This window comes from Notolepis coatsorum (genome assembly GCF_963971535.1).
Source record: "Notolepis coatsorum genome assembly, chromosome: 10".
Lineage (NCBI taxonomy): Eukaryota > Metazoa > Chordata > Actinopteri > Aulopiformes > Paralepididae > Notolepis > Notolepis coatsorum.
The window spans coordinates 115,630,279-115,651,202 of NC_140174.1; the positions used below are offsets into that span (position 1 = coordinate 115,630,279).

Below are 20,924 nucleotides of genomic sequence, written 5' to 3' on the forward strand. Positions count from 1 at the left end.
AGAAGATCCTTAGGAACTTCTACTCATGTACAATAGAGAGCATCCTGACCGGCAACATCACCTCCTGGTTTGGGAATAGCACTGCACAAGACCGTAGCAGACTACAAAGAGTGACACGTTCAGCCGAACGCACAATTGGAGGGGGGCTTCCCACCCTCCAGAACATTTACAACAAGCGGTGCAAGGGGAAGGCTAAGAGAATTATTAAGGACTCGAGCCACCCGAACAACTGCCTCTTTGAACTGCTGCGGTCAGGCAAGCGATACCGGAGTCTTAAGGCGAGCACAGAAAGACTCAGAAGAAGCTTCTATCCCCAGGCCATCAGGCTGCTAAACGAACAATAATCGCTAAACGAACAATAATCACTATGCAACAACCATCAAATGCACACAGCACACACACCCACACGCACACACTCACTCAAACAAACAACACACTGCAGCACCCACTCTCCACACTTTAGATCACACAAACACACTTACACTTTATATTTATTGATAAAGGATTTGCACTACAACTCGTACACCTACTGTGAATTGTACCTAAATTGCACCTCGTCCCATTTCTCCATTTCTGCCTTGCACTATATAGTATTGTATATTAGTACACTGCACAGTATTGTATATTGTATGGTAACTACGTCTATTCTGCATCGAACATTGTTACACATATGTCTAAACTGAACACTGTGACCTATTTTTTTTACTTCTAATTTTACTATGTTTTTATTTCATACTTATCTTGTCTTGCACAGTCTCTGGAGCGCAACAGTAAGAAGCATTTTGTACAAAAGTATTCTATACTTCTGTATGACAACTATTAAAGAAACTTGGAGTGGTTCTGTGTATCATTCTGCTCCACATCCGTCATTCTGCTACAACAACTAACCATGCGTGCCTGTGTGTGCCTGCGTACGTGTGACAATCTCCAGAAAGAGCTCTGCTCCAATTACCTATATCCCATAATAACCAGTCATCAGAGAGGAGGCTCCGTCGTTACACCTGGGTGACCTCGTCAAGAGAGAAAGTGTGTGAACTATGTGTGTATTTATACCCCTATATCTGTACCCCTCTATGTGTGTATTTATACCCATATATCTGTACCCCTCTACATGTGTATTTATACCCCTATATCTGTACCCCTCTACATGTGTATTTATACCCCTATATCTGTACCCATCTACATGTGTATTTATACCCCTATATCTGTACCCCTCTACATGTGTATTTATACCCCTATATCTGTACCCCTCTACATGTGTATTTATACCACTATATCTGTACTCTCTACATGTGTATTTATACCCCTATATCTGTACCCCTCTACATGTGTATTTATACCACTATATCTGTACCCCTCTACATGTGTATTTATACCACTATATCTGTACCCCTCTACATGTGTATTTATACCCCTATATCTGTACCCCTCTACATGTGTATTTATACCCCTATATCTGTACCCCTCTACATGTGTATTTATACCCCTATATCTGTACCCCTCTACATGTGTATTTTATACCCCTATATCTGTACCCCTCTACATGTGTATTTATACCCCTATATCTGTACCCCTCTACATGTGTATTTATACCCCTATATCTGTACCCCTCTATGTGTGTATTTATACCCATATATCTGTACCCCTCTGTGTGTATTTATACCCCTATATCTGTACCCCTCTACATGTGTATTTATACCACTATATCTGTACCCCTCTACATGTGTATTTATACCCCTATATCTGTACCCCTCTACATGTGTATTTATACCCCTATATCTGTACCCCTCTACATGTGTATTTATACCACTATATCTGTACCCCTCTACATGTGTATTTATAGCACTATATCTGTACCCCTCGACATGTGTATTTATACCACTATATCTGTACCCCTCTACATGTGTATTTATACCACTATATCTGTACCCCTCTACATGTGTATTTATACCACTATATCTGTACTCTCTACATGTGTATTCATACCCCTCTGTGTGTATTTATACCCCTCTACATGTGTATTTATACCCCTCTACATGTGTATTTATACCACTATCTGTACCCCTCTACATGTGTATTTATACCCCTATATCTGTACTCCTCTACATGTGTATTTATACCCCTATATCTGTACCCCTCTACATGTGTATTTATACCACTATAGCTGTACCCCTCTACAAGTGTATTTATACCCCTATATCTGTACCCCTCTACATGTGTATTTATACCCCTCTACATGTGTATTTATACCCCTATCTGTACACCTCTACATGTGTATTTATACTACTCTACATTTATATTTATAAACCTCTACATGTGTATTTATACCCCTCTACATTTGTATTTATAACCCTCTACATGTGTATTTATGCCCCTCTACATGTGTATTTATACCACTCTGTGTGTATTTATACCCCTCTGTGTATTTATACCCCTCTATGTGTATTTATACTCTCTACATGTGTATTTATACCCCTCTACATGTGTATTTATACCCCTCTACATGTGTATTTATACCCCTCTACATGTGTATTTATACCTCTCTACATGTGTATTTATACCTCTCTATATGTGTATTTATACCCCTCTACATGTGTATTTATACCCCTCTACATGTGTATTTATACCCCTCTATATGTGTATTTATACCTCTCTATATGTGTATTTATACCCCTCTACATGTGTATTTATACCCCTCTATGTGTATTTATACCCCTCTATGTGTATTTATACTCTCTACATGTGTATTTATAACCCTCTACATGTGTATTTATACCGCTCTACATGTGTATTTATACCCCTCTACATGTGTATGTATACCCCTCTACATGTGTATTTATACCTCTCTACATGTGTATTTATACCCCTCTACATGTGTATTTATACCCCTCTACATGTGTATTTATACCTCTCTACAGGTGTATTTATACCTCTCTACATGTGTATTTATACCCCTCTACATGTGTATGTATACCCCTCTACATGTGTATTTATACCCCTCTACATGTGTATGTATACCCCTCTACATGTGTATTTATACCTCTCTACATGTGTATTTATACCCCTCTACATGTGTATTTATACCCCTCTACATGTGTATTTATACCTCTCTATATGTGTATTTATACCCCTCTACATGTGTATTTATACCTCTCTACATGTGTATTTATACCCCTCTACATGTGTATTTATACCTCTCTATATGTGTATTTATACCCCTCTACATGTGTATTTATACCTCTCTATATGTGTATTTATACCCCTCTACATGTGTATTTATACCTCTCTACATGTGTATTTATACCCCTCTATATGTGTATTTATACCTCTCTATATGTGTATTTATACCTCTCTACATGTGTATTTATTAACCTCTACATGTGTATTTATACCCCTCTACATGTGTATTTATACCCCTCTATGTGTATTTATACCCCTCTACATGTGTATTTATTAACCTCTACATGTGTATTTATACCCCTCTACATGTGTATTTATACCTCTCTATATGTGTATTTATACCCCTCTACATGTGTATTTATACCTCTCTATATGTGTATTTATACCCCTCTACATGTGTATTTATACCTCTCTATATGTGTATTTATACCCCTCTACATGTGTATTTATACCCCTCTACATGTGTATTTATACCTCTCTACATGTGTATTTATTAACCTCTACATGTGTATTTATACCCCTCTACATGTGTATTTATACCCCTCTATGTGTATTTATACCTCTCTACATGTGTATTTATACCTCTCTATATGTGTATTTATACCCCTCTACATGTGTATTTATACCCCTCTACATGTGTATTTATACCTCTCTATATGTGTATTTATACCTCTCTATATGTGTATTTATACCCCTCTACATGTGTATTTATACCTCTCTACATGTGTATTTATACCCCTCTACATGTGTATTTATACCCCTCTACATGTGTATTTATACCCCTCTACATGTGTATTTATACCTCTCTACATGTGCATTTATTAACCTCTACATGTGTATTTATACCCCTCTACATGTGTATTTATACCCCTCTATGTGTATTTATACCTCTCTACATGTGTATTTATACCTCTCTACATGTGTATTTATACCCCTCTACATGTGTATTTATACCTCTCTATATGTGTATTTATACCCCTCTATATGTGTATTTATACCCCTCTACATGTGTATTTATACCCCTCTACATGTGTATTTATACCTCTCTATATGTGCATTTATTAACCTCTACATGTGTATTTATACCCCTCTACATGTGTATTTATACCCCTCTATGTGTATTTATACCTCTCTACATGTGTATTTATACCTCTCTACATGTGTATTTATACCCCTCTACATGTGTATTTATACCTCTCTATATGTGTATTTATACCCTTCTACATGTGTATTTATACCCCTCTACATGTGTATTTATACCTCTCTATATGTGTATTTATACCTCTCTATATGTGTATTTATACCCCTCTACATGTGTATTTATACCTCTCTATATGTGTATTTATACCCCTCTACATGTGTATTTATACCCCTCTACATGTGTATTTATACCCCTCTACATGTGTATTTATACCCCTCTATATGTGTATTTATACCCCTCTACATGTGTATTTATACCTCTCTATATGTGTATTTATACCCCTCTACATGTGTATTTATACCCCTCTATGTGTATTTATACCCCTCTAGATGTGTATTTATACCCCTCTACATGTGTATTTATACCTCTCTATATGTGTATTTATACCCCTCTACATGTGTATTTATACCCCTCTACATGTGTATTTATACCCCTCTACATGTGTATTTATACCTCTCTACATGTGTATTTATACCCCTCTACATGTGTATTTATACCTCTCTATATGTGTATTTATACCCCTCTACATGTGTATTTATACCCCTCTACATGTGTATTTATACCTCTCTATATGTGTATTTATACCTCTCTATATGTGTATTTATACCCCTCTACATGTGTATTTATACCCCTCTACATGTGTATTTATACCCCTCTACATGTGTATTTATACCCCTCTACATGTGTATTTATACCCCTCTGCATGTGTATTTATACCCCTCTGCATGTGTATTTATACCTCTCTACATGTGTATTTATACCCCTCTACGTGTGTATTTATACCCCTCTACATGTGTATTTATACCCCTCTACATGTGTATTTATACCCCTCTACATGTGTATTTATACCCCTCTACATGTGTATTTATACCCCTCTACATGTGTATTTATACCTCTCTACATGTGTATTTATACCTCTCTACATGTGTATTTATACCCCTCTACATGTGTATTTATACCCCTCTACATGTGTATTTATACCCCTCTACATGTGTATTTATACCCCTCTACATGTGTATTTATACCTCTCTACATGTGTATTTATACCCCTCTACATGTGTATTTATACCCCTCTACATGTGTATTTATACCCCTCTACATGTGTATTTATACTCCTCTACATGTGTATTTATACCTCTCTACACGTGTATTTATACCCCTCTACACGTGTATTTATACCCCTCTACACGTGTATTTATACCCCTCTACACGTGTATTTATACCCCTCTACACGTGTATTTATACCCCTCTACACGTGTATTTATACCCCTCTACGTGTGTATTTATACCCCTCTACGTGTGTATTTATACCCCTCTACGTGTGTATTTATACCCCTCTACGTGTGTATTTATACCCCTCTACGTGTGTATTTATACCCCTCTACATGTGTATTTATACCTCTCTATATGTGTATTTATACCTCTCTACATGTGTATTTATACCCCTCTACATGTGTATTTATACCCCTCTACATGTGTATTTATACCCCTCTACATGTGTATTTATACCCCTCTATATGTGTATTTATACCCCTCTATATGTGTATTTATACCTCTCTACATGTGTATTTATACCCCTCTACATGTGTATTTATACCCCTCTATATGTGTATTTATACCTCTCTACATGTGTATTTATACCCCTCTACATGTGTATTTATACCCCTCTACATGTGTATTTATACCCCTCTACATGTGTATTTATACCTCTCTACATGTGTATTTATACCCCTCTACATGTGTATTTATACCTCTCTACATGTGTATTTATACCCCTCTACATGTGTATTTATACCTCTCTACATGTGTATTTATACCCCTCTACATGTGTATTTATACCCCTCTACATGTGTATTTATACCCCTCTACATGTGTATTTATACCCCTCTACATGTGTATTTATACCTCTCTACATGTGTATTTATACCGCTCTATATGTGTATTTATACCCCTCTACATGTGTATTTATACCTCTCTACATGTGTATTTATACCTCTCTATATGTGTATTTATACCCCTCTACATGTGTATTGTTTTTCAAGGTTGCCTCCATCGTCTCCGGTGCCGTTTCCATGCCGACGGATGGTTAAACATGGCGGCACCAGCTGTTTCAACTCGTGTTCGCTTTGCATTTGTAGGCTCAGGAAGAGGGAACAGAAGCTTAGAGACAACCAGACGACTAATAGAAAACGTCGGGACAATGAACATCAGTATTTGCTGAATGCGTTGCCAACTAATCTTTTATAATATTAATCTGGGGTAGTATTGAAACGCATGGAGAAAAAAAAAAGTCCTGCTTCCACATTTTACTTGTCAGACAAGTAACCGGAGACGATCGAAGTCATTGCCCACCACCAGAACAGCGGAGAATGTGTGTTTCCAGTACCCAGCGTTGGATCAATAAACGCGATCAATATTTGGAATGGCGATCAGGAATTGGAATAATCTTTTTGGAGAACATCTGATCTGAGGTAAGGAATCTATTTTACCAGTCTTGGGATAATCAGAGCTATTTTCACCTATATATATCCCATATGTGTGTATGTGTGTGTCTGTGTGTGTGTGCAATCAGGAAATAAGAGAATCGATTTTTCAGCCCGCTTCTATAGCGTGCATAAGTACACATATACTATCGATAATCTAGCGTTTATTTGAAAACGATTCATAAATAGGCTGAAAAATTACAACGCGTTTTGTGTATTGCAGTGTATTCCAGTAAAGGGCGTTTATCACAGAATCGTTCTGAAACTTTCAAAAAACGAGCGTTTTTCAAAATGGTATAAAATGGAAATGAACCGATTAAAAAAACAATCCGTTTCGACAATGTTGACTGCAAACAAGTCATTGATAAGCGACGGCCATATTAGACACATAATTTAAGATATAGTTTATGCGTTCGCAAATATGAGAGCTCTGTCATTGAAGTGGGTGGTGGCACGCAACGGGGTTCCGGGGCACCGCACTGCTGGCACTGAAAGTGTTAAATGAACATTACCGCTCCTCTCGTCCTGAGCTCAGCCACCAGCAGCGAGACCCCCAGACCCCCCGCACTCCGGGACCGATTCTGCGAGAGCGTAGCTGGAACAGAAGGAAGGTGGCGTACCTCAGGGGTGCGATCGAGGCACAGCGTTGTTCTCACCTGCCAAACTTCTGGTTCTTCATGTGATTCCAGGCCGCACGGGTCACCATGAAGGACCCCCTCAGGTGGACTCGCTGGATCAGGTCTGGGGCATCGGGAGGAAACAAGACTCCAAAATGAGGGATTGTGAAAATAGCAATCGATAACACATTCAGCCGAAAAAAAGTTAAAAAGGCTGAAAATCTTGAACAAATGTTGATTGTAGCCAAAGTATAGAAATAAATGTAACGCTGTGTGGAGGAATTTAGCCGGATCAAAGAATGTACATAGTCAAATGGAACTGTGTGAATGTGAAGCAAGGCGTTCCTGAAAAAGAGCATCAGCTCAGCGAACCTACCCTGGGTAAATAAAGGTTAATTAATAAAAAATAAAAATATAGACTTTAGTTAACACAGGTTTATTTAGCTCAAACAGAGTATCGAAGTACAAAGTAATCAAGAGTTAGGTTGGAGGACCCGATACAGGCCTAGTATCCTTAACCATTTGGCAGTGAAAGGGTTAATAATAGTGGTGTTGGGTCAGTGCTCCCTCTCTCTCCCATCACCTGCCCGCTGCAAACCGACAGGACGTCGTGCCTTTTCAAGTGAAGTGTTGCGTCAGGAAGCTACTGTACAGACGCTCCGCGACACACGGCGCTCCACCAACACACAGCGCTCCGCGACGGACCGCTCGAGGCGACGGACCCTGCCGAGCGTGGCTTCAAATTGAAGTTGAGCCGAGCTGTACTTGTTCTCGCGCTCCGATGCCGCGGCAGAGGTGAGACAAATCACAGAGGAGAGAGAATGATGTTTCCGCTGAAACGGTTCCGTCGGAAAACAAGAGGACAAGCAGCCAGATGCCTGTAGCTTCAACTGAAAACGAACTCTTGTTTAGATATCACAACATTTGCCAGTAAATGTAGCTTGCAGGCTGCGGTCACTGCTGGAGCTCTAGGTATGTTAACCCTTTCACTGCCGCACAGTGCAATACTCCAATTCAGCCATTGGCAATTCAGCCGTTGGGTGGGGGGCGCTGTTGAGCGGGCCTGTGACCGGACCTGAAAGCGCCCCTGGCTCTGCGGCTCTGCAGCTGCATGCTATTCGCAAATCCAGCATGAGCCAGCTCCCGCTGCAGCCGTCGTTATCAGAAGAACACTACACACATATCATAATGTTTACAGCAAACTGTAGTTGATCACCAGGTATGTTTTATTAACGTAGAATAATTCATATATATATGCGCGCACTGACAGTCGGCTAATTGACATTTCCTGTGAAAAAAATAAAATCCTCTTCGTCCCGTTTGCGTCCCAAAAAAGATTTCTGTTCGTCCCAAATCAATATTTGATCATCCCCGGGACGACGGGACATCGTTAGTCTCGAGCCCTGGTGTGTGTGCTGATCAGGAAATAAGATAATCGATTTTTCATAAATAGGCCGAAAAATGACAACGTGTTTTGTGTATTCCACTAAAGCGTGATTCCTGCAGAATCACCATTTTTTTTTGGAAGTTTAAAAAAACGAGCGTTTTTCAAAATGGTATAAAACGGAAATGTACCGATTAAAAAACTATCCGTTTCGACAATGTTGACTGCAAACAAGTCATTGATAAGCGACGATAAGCGATTAGACACATAGCCATAATTTAAGATATAGTTTATGCGTTCGCAAATGTGCTCGCCCTCCCATTGAATAGAGCGCTGGCACTCAAGCGCTAAATCGTGCGCCCCCTGCGTGTTAAGCTACATTTGACTGCTGGAGCGCTGGGTATGTTAAGCTACATTTGACTGTAAAATGATTTCATCACAACGAGAAAAAGAAAATCTGGTTAGAAAATAGTTGAATGTTATAAATAACTCATGTTATGTTGAATATTTTATGGTTCCAATCTCTTAGATATCATACCAATTACACACACACACATTATGTCCTCAAGCAACACATTGTCGCCCCTAGTCTGAAGACCCTATTAAATTAGATTCAAATTTATCATCACTATAGACGTGGAGAAACAACGATGAGTCTGCCTATAGGGAGGAGGTCCAGCACCTGGTAGCATGGTGCACCGACAACAACCCGGCCCTCAACACCAAGAAAACCAAGGAGCTCATCGTGGCCTTCAGGGAGACCAGAGCCAGCGCACATGCCCCGTCCACATCAACGGGATGGAGGTTGAGCGTGTCTACCTTCAAATTCCTGGGAGTCCACATCTCCCTTGAAACCTCAACACCTCATCACTGGTCAAGAAGGCTCACCAGCGCCTCTTCTTCCAGAGACTGAGGAAATCCCACCCGTCCCCACAGATTCTATTCACCAACTGCATCCCAGTCTGGTGCGGCAACTGCACTGCCTCTGACCGGAAAGCACTGCAGAGGGCGGTGAAAACCGGCCAACGCATCACCGGTACATCACTCCCTGCAATTGAGTCTATCCATCACGATAACGGCGTCCAAAAGGCATGCAACATCGTCAAGGACACCTCTCATCCCAGTCAGGGACTGTTTGCCCTCCTGCCCTTCCTGGTGTGGTGCGGTGTGATGTGGTGCATACTTTATTATCTAAAGATGGAAAGTTAGAGTGTTGTGTTCATTCATAGTTAAAGACAGTAGAGGTTGAGTACTTTATTATCTAAAGATGGTAAATTAGAGTGTTGTGTTCACCAATAGTTAAAGACAGTAGAGGTTGAGTACTTTATTATCTAAAGATGGTAAATTGGAGTGTTGTGTTCACCAATAATTAAAGACAGTAGAGGTTGAGTACTTTATTATCTAAAGATGGTAAGTTAGTGTTGTGTTCATTCATAGTTAAAGACAGTAGAGGTTGAGTACTTTATTATCTAAATATGGTAAGTTAGGGTGTTGTGTTGATTCATAGTTAAAGGTCCCATGCATTGCTATTCCTTGCACTATTTGGGCAACTTTACACAATTCCTGTGAGTCTATGGAACACATCTGTAAAGTTTTTTTCAAAAAAAATTATAATGCATGGGACCTTTAAAGACAGTAGAGGTTGAGGACTTTCTGGTGATATATCACATTTACACTGAAAGTGATTAACGTTACAGCTTCAAACACATGGGCAGTCCAAAGAAGATGATGTCTAAATTGAGTTATGGTTCTTTAGTTCAAGGGATCAATTAAAAATCCTTACCCCAATCCAAATCGCTCGTCCTGCCAAATGATCGATCACGAAGGATCCTTGAAGAGAAAAGAGTGAGCCATTTATTTTTCATGCAGTGCAACAACTTTTTTTTGTATTATTATGCAAATGCATATATACTAGATAATTATTCAGACAGGAGCTCTGATGGAACATAAAAGCAAATAACTTAATAATTTACAATATAATAATGAATTCTTTTTACTTACCCGGCATTGTTTACAACAATATCTGAAAGGGAAATAATTTTGAAAACATTTGTTATTATTATCCAGTGCTCAAGTCATGCGTGAGTAATAGTACATTCATGATACCCCGCCGCTGCCCCTCGCTCTGCCGCATACATGCCCACCCGAGTGGAGGTCAGGGGACATTGGGGGCCTGCACACCCAGGGCCGCAAGGTGCGTTCGAAGTAAAGAGAAAGAAAAACATTGTCTTGCTTTACTTTAAGAGCGCTGGGGCTCGAACGGAAAACAACTATCGTTTTATACAGTCAGGTCCATAAATATTTTGTCTCTGTACACCACCACAAGGGACTTGAAATGAAACAATCATGGTGTGCTTTTAAGTGCAGACTTTCAGCTTTAATTTGAGGGTATTTACATCCGAATCAGGTGAACGGTGTAGGAATGACCACAGGTAGGACCAGAGACGCCAGGACCGGTAGGCTGGCAGGTGGACAGACGGTGCTGCGTGGACAGCGGACCATTTATTAGCCGAATTGGAAATGCTTTTGCCTCGATAAAACATATGGTCGTCTGTTTTTTTGTTATGATATATACTATGAAAATAATAGCATAATATGCCAAACTATTCAAAAACGGCATTCGTTTGGACACAGTATATACACGCATGTACAGTATAGGGGGAAAACAGCTGGTACAATTGGCAACAGTTGGAGCTTTCTTGCTGCGTATTATGCAGTAAATCCCACACATGTAGTGGATTTCACGCGCTTGGTGTAGCCACACCCTGTTAAAGATCAAAATCATGCTTCTCTGGGCGGTCAGGTGGCGTAACGGAGATTGCGTTCGTCACCAAACCCCGGAGCGGCTAGATTCGCCTGTTCGAATCCAGCTCACAGCTCCGGGGTTGTCACCAGCTTGGCTGGCCGTTCACACTAATACAATTGGCAGTATTAGAGGGTGGGAGAAGCTGGCGGGGTGGGTCCGGGTCGTTGTAAACAGCGACTCCTACAGTTCGGTCGGGGCGCCTGCTAAGCGCGGATAGGACCTGAGTGGGATAGTGTGATCCTTCCACACGCTACGCCCTCTCAATGAGAATCCACGCTGCCAGGTGAAAAGAAGCGGTTGATTGGCTGGACGTGTGTCGGAGGAAGCACGTGGTAGCCTCCACTCTCCCAGATGATCTGACTGTGGGGGGTAAGTGCGCAGCGACCAGGAAGGGGATTGGGAATTGGCATAACGACTAACATTGGGATGAGAGAAAATCGGAGGAAAAATGGAGGGGGAAAAAGATTACAAAAAATTAAAAAAAAAAAAAAACAAAAAAAAAATCATGCTTCTCTTTTATTCAATAGCAGAAACAACATTATCACACATTACAAAGTACAGTTAAAGGTGCTCAGCTAACAACTTTATGTAGACTAATCTTTACATCCACAGAGCTTTTGGAAAGTTGCAGGACAAGTACTGCTCGCCCCCCCCCCCCCCATAAATTATTGATTTATGAAGTCATCATTTAAAAAATGTTGGCGGGTCCAAAATGATTGTTGATATTTACAGTTTGCGTGCACGTATCCCCTCCATACTTCCCCATTTCCCCCAGATGGAATGCACCCGATTTGGATAAATGTGCCGACAGTTGAGACATGCTGACACGCTGGTGCTCTAGTAGTGGGACACCTAGTGGCTCAATGTTACCTATAGCACCTTTAATAGGTGGTATACATTACCGATAGACATGGCTCTTCTGGACAAAAGGCACTCACCTATTCTTCCAAACGCATCCAGCGCCGTCTGGATCAGTTTCTCTCCGTCTTCTACGGAATCTGTGGGTGCAAAAAAAATTGCACAAAAACTAAGGTAAGTGTGTCCTCATGGGTCGCAGCCAGGAGATACAGACAACCTGACTGCCCAGAAAACACAACTCTCATTTGTGGTCATTGTTTTTTTGTTTTTTTTTATGCCAGCTGATCGAAAAATAGGGCCTGGGTTGAAAATAGCCGGCATTAACCTTTAATTATGGAGAGATTGACAAGAATGTTAAAGAACCCTGTCAGTCCAAGCTTCTAGATGTTAACACAAATGTAAACACTAGATAGGAAAATGGATGTTACTGAAGTTAGCTAAATGGATGTTACTGAAGTTAGCTAAATGGATGTTACTGAAGTTAGCTAAATGGATGTTACTGAAGTTAGCTAAATGAATGTTACTGAAGTTAGCTAAATGGATGTTACTGAAGTTAGCTAAATGGATGTTACTGAAGTTAGCTAAATGAATGTTACTGAAGTTAGCTAAATGGACGTTACTGAAGTTAGCTAAATGGATGTTACTGAAGTTAGCTAAATGGATGTAATAAAACAGTAGGTATACTAGCAGTAGTAAGTATAAAATGTAATAAAACAGTAGGTATAATAGAAGTAGTAAGTATAAAATGTAATAAAACAGTAGGTATACTAGTAGTAGTAAGTATAAAATTCAATAAAACAGTAGGTATGTTACGAAGGATCAGATTAAACCGAATATATATATTTATTTATTGATATATATTGCATAGTATTTGTATATCGTTTGATATCCCCTGTATATTCCTTGTACATATACACGGAATATCCCTTTAGCCCAGACCATAATAGTTCATTCTCCTATTGGACAGCGGTCCACCGGCGCCAGGGACCGGCCTCCGGAGCCAGGTTCAAAGTCACCGTCAAGATGTGTCTGGACATGCCCGCCCTTGCCCAGGGATACGCGACAGAAATGAGAGTGGAACTAGTTTTGTTCACCGTGCGTATAAATACGGCGCAGGTGAATGTAGAAGCCCCTTACCTTCCTTAGCATGTTACCGATAAGTTGAAGCCTCACCCACGATACAACGTGCGGTGAAGTATGGCCTGTTTGGCCCCAGAATAGAGCATCGAGACCGCGTGCAAATTAGTAACTGAATTGTCAGAGTTTGGCGCTATACCGTCGAGTGCGACATATTTCTATTGAGTCTTTAATAGTCTATTTGTGTATAGTGTATCGTGCGGTTAGAATTCTATAGTGACCAGCATCTCCAACGCTTACTCGTATTAGCTAGAGTTCTTATCCAGGCTGGGCCGACCGCATGGCGCTTTCACCCGAGGAGACCTAGGAGAGAGCCGTATGGACATGTACACTGGATTAATCTACCCGACGACTACATAGCCCTTTGCGGCTGGAATATATTTGCTTTGGTCCTATGATTTATGGAGCGGATAATCGCTGACGCCTGCACGTGTTGGATTTACCCCGAGAGGAGTCAAGTCGAGTCGGCGCTCAGAGAGCCTGAGGCCGCCTAGCTTTCTTCACTGTAGAGCTACAGTCTACAAGAGAACCAAGCTGTATTCGTCTGTGGATCAAGAGGCTACTGCACCGGCTTCTGTACCTGAAGTCTCCCTAGTCATCGTTGACCAGACGTCCTACTACCGACAGATCTTCTACCCCCCCTGCTGGCTTACAACCAGTGGGAACCCCTTCCAGTATCTCCCGCTATTACTAGTGTACCATAGATATAATTCCCTAAGATTCAGGTTGTATAATTACCTCCTGCGTAACCAGAGAATGGACATTCGTTATTGATTTGCCTACGCATATTCCTTTGCCTTACAAGTGCATTCAAAGAATAATGTAAAGTATCCTATGTACCTTTTGCTCCATTAAATACTTGATTAATACCTTTGACTGGAACCGATTTCATTGTGGGAAGTGTTCATCATATTCATATATCGTGTACTGTATGGCCAGTAATTAAAGTACATAAAGCGGTAGTGGTTTAATGATACCATACTTATCAATACAGTCAGGGAATTGTACCCCTCAGTTACAAGGTATAATAGCAGTAGTAGGTATACAGATGAATCTTGAGTTAATTATATAGTATATATAGTGATTATAACTATTATAGAAACACACAAATCTGCTTCTGTCAAAATGTCAAATTAATTGTGACCCGAGTCTTTAACATTGTCATCATTCTCATCTACTGTTTTATCTGACAGGCGACTTTGTCCCTATTATTTATTCATGAACTTCCCATAGAGTTTTATTAGTATACGAGTGAGACATACATCTACCTTGTTCTTTGCTGTTAGAAACTATCATATATGATGTACTGAGAGAAGATAAGAGGAGAGAAGAGGAGAGAAGATAAGGAGAGAAGAGGCGAGAAGAGGATAGAAGAGAAGAGAAGAGAAGAGAAGAGAAGAGAAGAGAAGAGAAGAGAAGAGAAGAGAAGAGAAGAGGAGGGAATGGAGAGAAGAGAAGTGGAGAGAAGAGAAGAGGATAGAAGAGAATAGGATAGAAGAGAAGAGGGGAGGAGAGGTCATATGAGAGGGAGTACATAGAGAGAAACACAAACAAAGACATTTAAAAAGAGAAAGAGTAGATACGTGGGCCCAGTCCAAACTCCTCCAGTAAGTACTCACCATAGTTGGCTACAGCCTTGCCTCCTTTAGCCTGTATCTCCTCCACCACCTTATCAGCAGCAGCAGAGCTCTGTCCTCCTCCCTTGATGTCTCCCCCAAGGTCATTCACTGCCATGCAAAGGGGAGAAGCAGGAGATTAGCAAGATTGAGGTCAGTCTCGCAATTCTACCACTTTACCAGCCCCTGGAGGGTGAAACCCATGATTGCCTCCTAACTATGTGATTTGGGATCAACATGTGCCAATGGTGGGGCGCTCCAGTAGCACACCACATAGCGTGCCGAGTCGCGAAGCGGTCGTCCCGGGTTCGTTTCCCAGTCCCGGCGACCATTTGCCGCATGTCTTCCCTACCTCTCCTCCCGTTCTCCCTCTATCGGTCCTGCGTGGCCAGAAAATGCTGAAAATGCTATAAAAAAAAAGTAAAAAAAAAAGTAAAAAAAAAATGCCAACGGTGTAGTAAACACCTACTGTAACGAGGACACGCACAGTTACACGAAGAGTACTGCCTATGAGCCGAGGGGTGTAAAGGTACACATTATATCCGTACCGAACCGTTTCAGTACTGGACGTAAAGGTTCAGTACGGCTGTGTACCGAACGAATACAACGGTACGTTAACCACTAACGAACGCACATGCATAACTATTTTTTTCCGTGCAGAATTGAATTCAAAACTCGATTATTAATTTCAATATAGAATATTCGTCGACAGCCCTACAAGTACAATTAGTTACTGCACACTACATCACCCCTGAGTGGAACATGGAAAGCCAAACTTTCCCCCACTGTACCGAAAACTCGTACCGAACAGTGACTTCAAAACCGAGGTACGTACCGAACCGTGGTTTTTGTGTACCGTTACACCCCTAGGCCCACCACTAGGGGCGGGGCAGAGCAGCTAACCGTGAGTGAGTGTCATGTATCAATCATACTTTAGGAGGATGTCATATCATGTACCAATCATACTTTAGGAGGCTGTCATATCATGTACCAATTGGTATCATGTACGTTCAATATTACAGCCAGTTACGTTCCATATTACAGCCCGTTACGTTCCATATTACATGTTTAGTGTTTAGCCCCTCGCTGCTTCTCAACCCAAGAACTACTAGGAATCAAATTTCTGATCACGGAGTGTGTCTGACTCCCACCCAAACTGCATTGATTGATGGATGGACTACAACGTATAACGTAAGTAAGTAAGTATATGCCGTATATCACGCCGGTTAGGGTATCTTATGTATACTGCGCAGTGCGCACCCGTGTATACTGCATACTTCACTTACTCATATTAGTATATATTTAGTGTTTATTGCAACCATATTTATTGTAATGTATAATACAACTGACAGGGCACAGACCCTCATCTGCACCTTTGATCACACTGCCTACTTGCTCAGATGCGTATATTCAGAGTTAATTATATTGTTTACACTGCCTATTTTTTTACTTTTCTACTGTACTATCATTTCAGTGCCTGTATTTATGTCTCTACTATTAGTAGAGACATATCTACTGCCCATACATGTACCGCCCCCCCCCCCCCATCCCCATGCTGCTATGACAACCACCTAATTTCCCCAATGGGATCAATAAAGGAACATCTTATCTTTAACTCTCTATTCTACCCGCTCCTGCTTGCTGGCATGTAGCCGTTTGTTTTGTAGCTTTTAGAGAAGCAGAGGGGAGGCTAAACAGAGGAGGATAAACACTGAAGCAGAGAGGAGGCTAAACAGAGGAGGATAAACACTGAAGCAGAGGGGAGGCTAAACAGAGGAGGATAAACACTGAAGCAGAGGAGAGGCTAAACAGAGGAGGATAAACACTGAAGCAGAGGGGAGGCTAAACAGAGGAGGATAAACACTGAAGCAGAGAGAGAGGGGCTAAACAGAGGAGGATAAACACTGAAGCAGAGAGGGGCTAAACAGAGGAGGATAAACACTGAAGCAGAGAGGAGGCTAAACAGAGGAGGATAAACACTGAAGCAGAGGGGAGGCTAAACAGAGGAGGATAAACACTGAAGCAGAGAGGAGGCTAAACAGAGGAGGATAAACACTGAAGCAGAGGGGAGGCTAAACAGAGGAGGATAAACACTGAAGCAGAGAGGGGCTAAACAGAGGAGGATAAACACTGAAGCAGAGAGGAGGCTAAACAGAGGAGGATAAACACTGAAGCAGAGGGGAGGCTAAACAGAGGAGGATAAACACTGAAGCAGAGAGGAGGCTAAACAGAGGAGGATAAACACTGAAGCAGAGAGGAGGCTAAACAGAGGAGGATAAACACTGAAGCAGAGAGGGGCTAAACAGAGGAGGATAAACACTGAAGCAGAGAGGAGGCTAAACAGAGGAGGATAAACACTGAAGCAGAGGGGAGGCTAAACAGAGGAGGATAAACACTGAAGCAGAGAGGAGGCTAAACAGAGGAGGATAAACACTGAAGCAGAGGGGAGGCTAAACAGAGGAGGATAAACACTGAAGCAGAGAGGGGCTAAACAGAGGAGGATAAACACTGAAGCAGAGGGGAGGCTAAACAGAGGAGGATAAACACTGAAGCAGAGAGGAGGCTAAACAGAGGAGGATAAACACTGAAGCAGAGGGGAGGCTAAACAGAGGAGGATGAACACTGAAGCAGAGAGGAGGCTAAACAGAGGAGGATAAACACTGAAGCAGAGAGGAGGCTAAACAGAGGAGGATAAACACTGAAGCAGAGGGGAGGCTAAACAGAGGAGGATAAACACTGAAGCAGAGAGGAGGCTAAACAGAGGAGGATAAACACTGAAGCAGAGAGGGGCTAAACAGAGGAGGATAAACACTGAAGCAGAGGGGAGGCTAAACAGAGGAGGATAAACACTGAAGCAGAGGGGAGGCTAAACAGAGGAGGATAAACACTGAAGCAGAGATGGGCTAAACAGAGGAGGATAAACACTGAAGCAGAGAGGGGCTAAACAGAGGAGGATAAACACTGAAGCAGAGAGGGGCTAAACAGAGGAGGATAAACACTGAAGCAGAGAGGGGCTAAACAGAGGAGGATAAACACTGAAGCAGAGGGGAGGCTAAACAGAGGAGGATAAACACTGAAGCAGAGAGGGGCTAAACAGAGGAGGATAAACACTGAAGCAGAGGGGAGGCTAAACAGAGGAGGATAAACACTGAAGCAGAGAGGAGGCTAAACAGAGGAGGATAAACACTGAAGCAGAGAGGAGGCTAAACAGAGGAGGATAAACACTGAAGCAGAGAGGAGGCTAAACAGAGGAGGATAAACACTGAAGCAGAGAGGAGGCTAATCAGAGGAGGATAAACACTGAAGCAGAGGGAGGCTAAACAGAGGAGGATAAACACTGAAGCAGAGGGGAGGCTAAACAGAGGAGGATAAACACTGAAGCAGAGAGGGGCTAAACAGAGGAGGATAAACACTGAAGCAGAGAGAGGGGCTAAACAGAGGAGGATAAACACTGAAGCAGAGAGAGAGGGGCTAAACAGAGGAGGATAAACACTGAAGCAGAGAGGAGGCTAAACAGAGGAGGATAAACACTGAAGCAGAGAGGGGCTAAACAGAGGAGGATAAACACTGAAGCAGAGAGGGGCTAAACAGAGGAGGATAAACACTGAAGCAGAGAGGAGGCTAAACAGAGGAGGATAAACACTGAAGCAGAGAGGAGGCTAAACAGAGGAGGATAAACACTGAAGCAGAGAGGGGCTAAACAGAGGAGGATAAACACTGAAGCAGTGGGGAGGCTAAACAGAGGAGGATAAACACTGAAGCAGAGGGGAGGCTAAACAGAGGAGGATAAACACTGAAGCAGAGGGGAGGCTAAACAGAGGAGGATAAACAGAGGAGGATAAACACTGAAGCAGAGAGGGGCTAAACAGAGGAGGATAAACACTGAAGCAGAGAGGGGCTAAACAGAGGAGGATAAACACTGAAGCAGAGAGGAGGCTAAACAGAGGAGGATAAACACTGAAGCAGAGAGGAGGCTAAACAGAGGAGGATAAACACTGAAGCAGAGAGGGGCTAAACAGAGGAGGATAAACACTGAAGCAGTGGGGAGGCTAAACAGAGGAGGATAAACACTGAAGCAGAGGGGAGGCTAAACAGAGGAGGATAAACACTGAAGCAGAGGGGAGGCTAAACAGAGGAGGATAAACACTGAAGCAGAGGGGAGGCTAAACAGAGGAGGATAAACACTGAAGCAGAGGGGAGGCTAAACAGAGGAGGATAAACACTGAAGCAGAGGGGAGGCTAAACAGAGGAGGATAAACACTGAAGCAGAGGGGAGGCTAAACAGAGGAGGATAAACACTGAAGCAGAGAGGGGCTAAACAGAGGAGGATAAACACTGAAGCAGAGAGGGGCTAAACAGAGGAGGATAAACACTGAAGCAGAGAGGGGCTAAACAGAGGAGGATAAACACTGAAGCAGAGGGGAGGCTAAACAGAGGAGGATAAACACTGAAGCAGAGAGGAGGCTAAACAGAGGAGGATAAACACTGAAGCAGAGGGGAGGCTAAACAGAGGAGGATAAACACTGAAGCAGAGGGGAGGCTAAACAGAGGAGGATAAACACTGAAGCAGAGAGAGAGGGGCTAAACAGAGGAGGATAAACACTGAAGCAGAGAGAGAGGGGCTAAACAGAGGAGGATAAACACTGAAGCAGAGAGGAGGCTAAACAGAGGAGGATAAACACTGAAGCAGAGAGGAGGCTAAACAGAGGAGGATAAACACTGAAGCAGAGAGGAGGCTAAACAGAGGAGGATAAACACTGAAGCAGAGAGGAGGCTAAACAGAGGAGGATAAACACTGAAGCAGAGAGGGGCTAAACAGAGGAGGATAAACACTGAAGCAGAGGGGAGGCTAAACAGAGGAGGATAAACACTGAAGCAGAGAGGGGCTAAACAGAGGAGGATAAACACTGAAGCAGAGGGGAGGCTAAACAGAGGAGGATAAACACTGAAGCAGAGGGGAGGCTAAACAGAGGAGGATAAACACTGAAGCAGAGGGGAGGCTAAACAGAGGAGGATAAACACTGAAGCAGAGAGGAGGCTAAACAGAGGAGGATAAACACTGAAGCAGAGAGGGGCTAAACAGAGGAGGATAAACACTGAAGCAGAGGGGAGGCTAAACAGAGGAGGATAAACACTGAAGCAGAGGGGAGGCTAAACAGAGGAGGATAAACACTGAAGCAGAGATGGGCTAAACAGAGGAGGATAAACACTGAAGCAGAGAGGGGCTAAACAGAGGAGGATAAACACTGAAGCAGAGAGGGGCTAAACAGAGGAGGATAAACACTGAAGCAGAGAGGGGCTAAACAGAGGAGGATAAACACTGAAGCAGAGGGGAGGCTAAACAGAGGAGGATAAACACTGAAGCAGAGAGGGGCTAAACAGAGGAGGATAAACACTGAAGCAGAGGGGAGGCTAAACAGAGGAGGATAAACACTGAAGCAGAGAGGAGGCTAAACAGAGGAGGATAAACACTGAAGCAGAGAGGAGGCTAAACAGAGGAGGATAAACACTGAAGCAGAGAGGAGGCTAAACAGAGGAGGATAAACACTGAAGCAGAGAGGAGGCTAATCAGAGGAGGATAAACACTGAAGCAGAGGGAGGCTAAACAGAGGAGGATAAACACTGAAGCAGAGGGGAGGCTA

The 20,924-nt window shown here is 42.3% G+C and overlaps 1 protein-coding gene across 1 annotated transcript in view; it reads right to left on the minus strand.

The window, feature by feature from the left end:
* The window catches only part of hsd17b4 (hydroxysteroid (17-beta) dehydrogenase 4), a 130,153-nt gene that overhangs the window by 94,835 nt on the left and 14,394 nt on the right, over positions 1–20,924 (minus strand). The window contains exons 3-7 of the mRNA XM_084322353.1: positions 15,286–15,393; positions 12,610–12,669; positions 10,867–10,888; positions 10,649–10,695; positions 7,521–7,605 (exon numbers count right to left, since the gene is read on the minus strand). Of these exons, the coding sequence (XP_084178479.1) occupies positions 7,521–7,605; positions 10,649–10,695; positions 10,867–10,888; positions 12,610–12,669; positions 15,286–15,393 (322 nt within the window). The remainder of the gene's footprint in view (positions 1–7,520; positions 7,606–10,648; positions 10,696–10,866; positions 10,889–12,609; positions 12,670–15,285; positions 15,394–20,924) is intronic.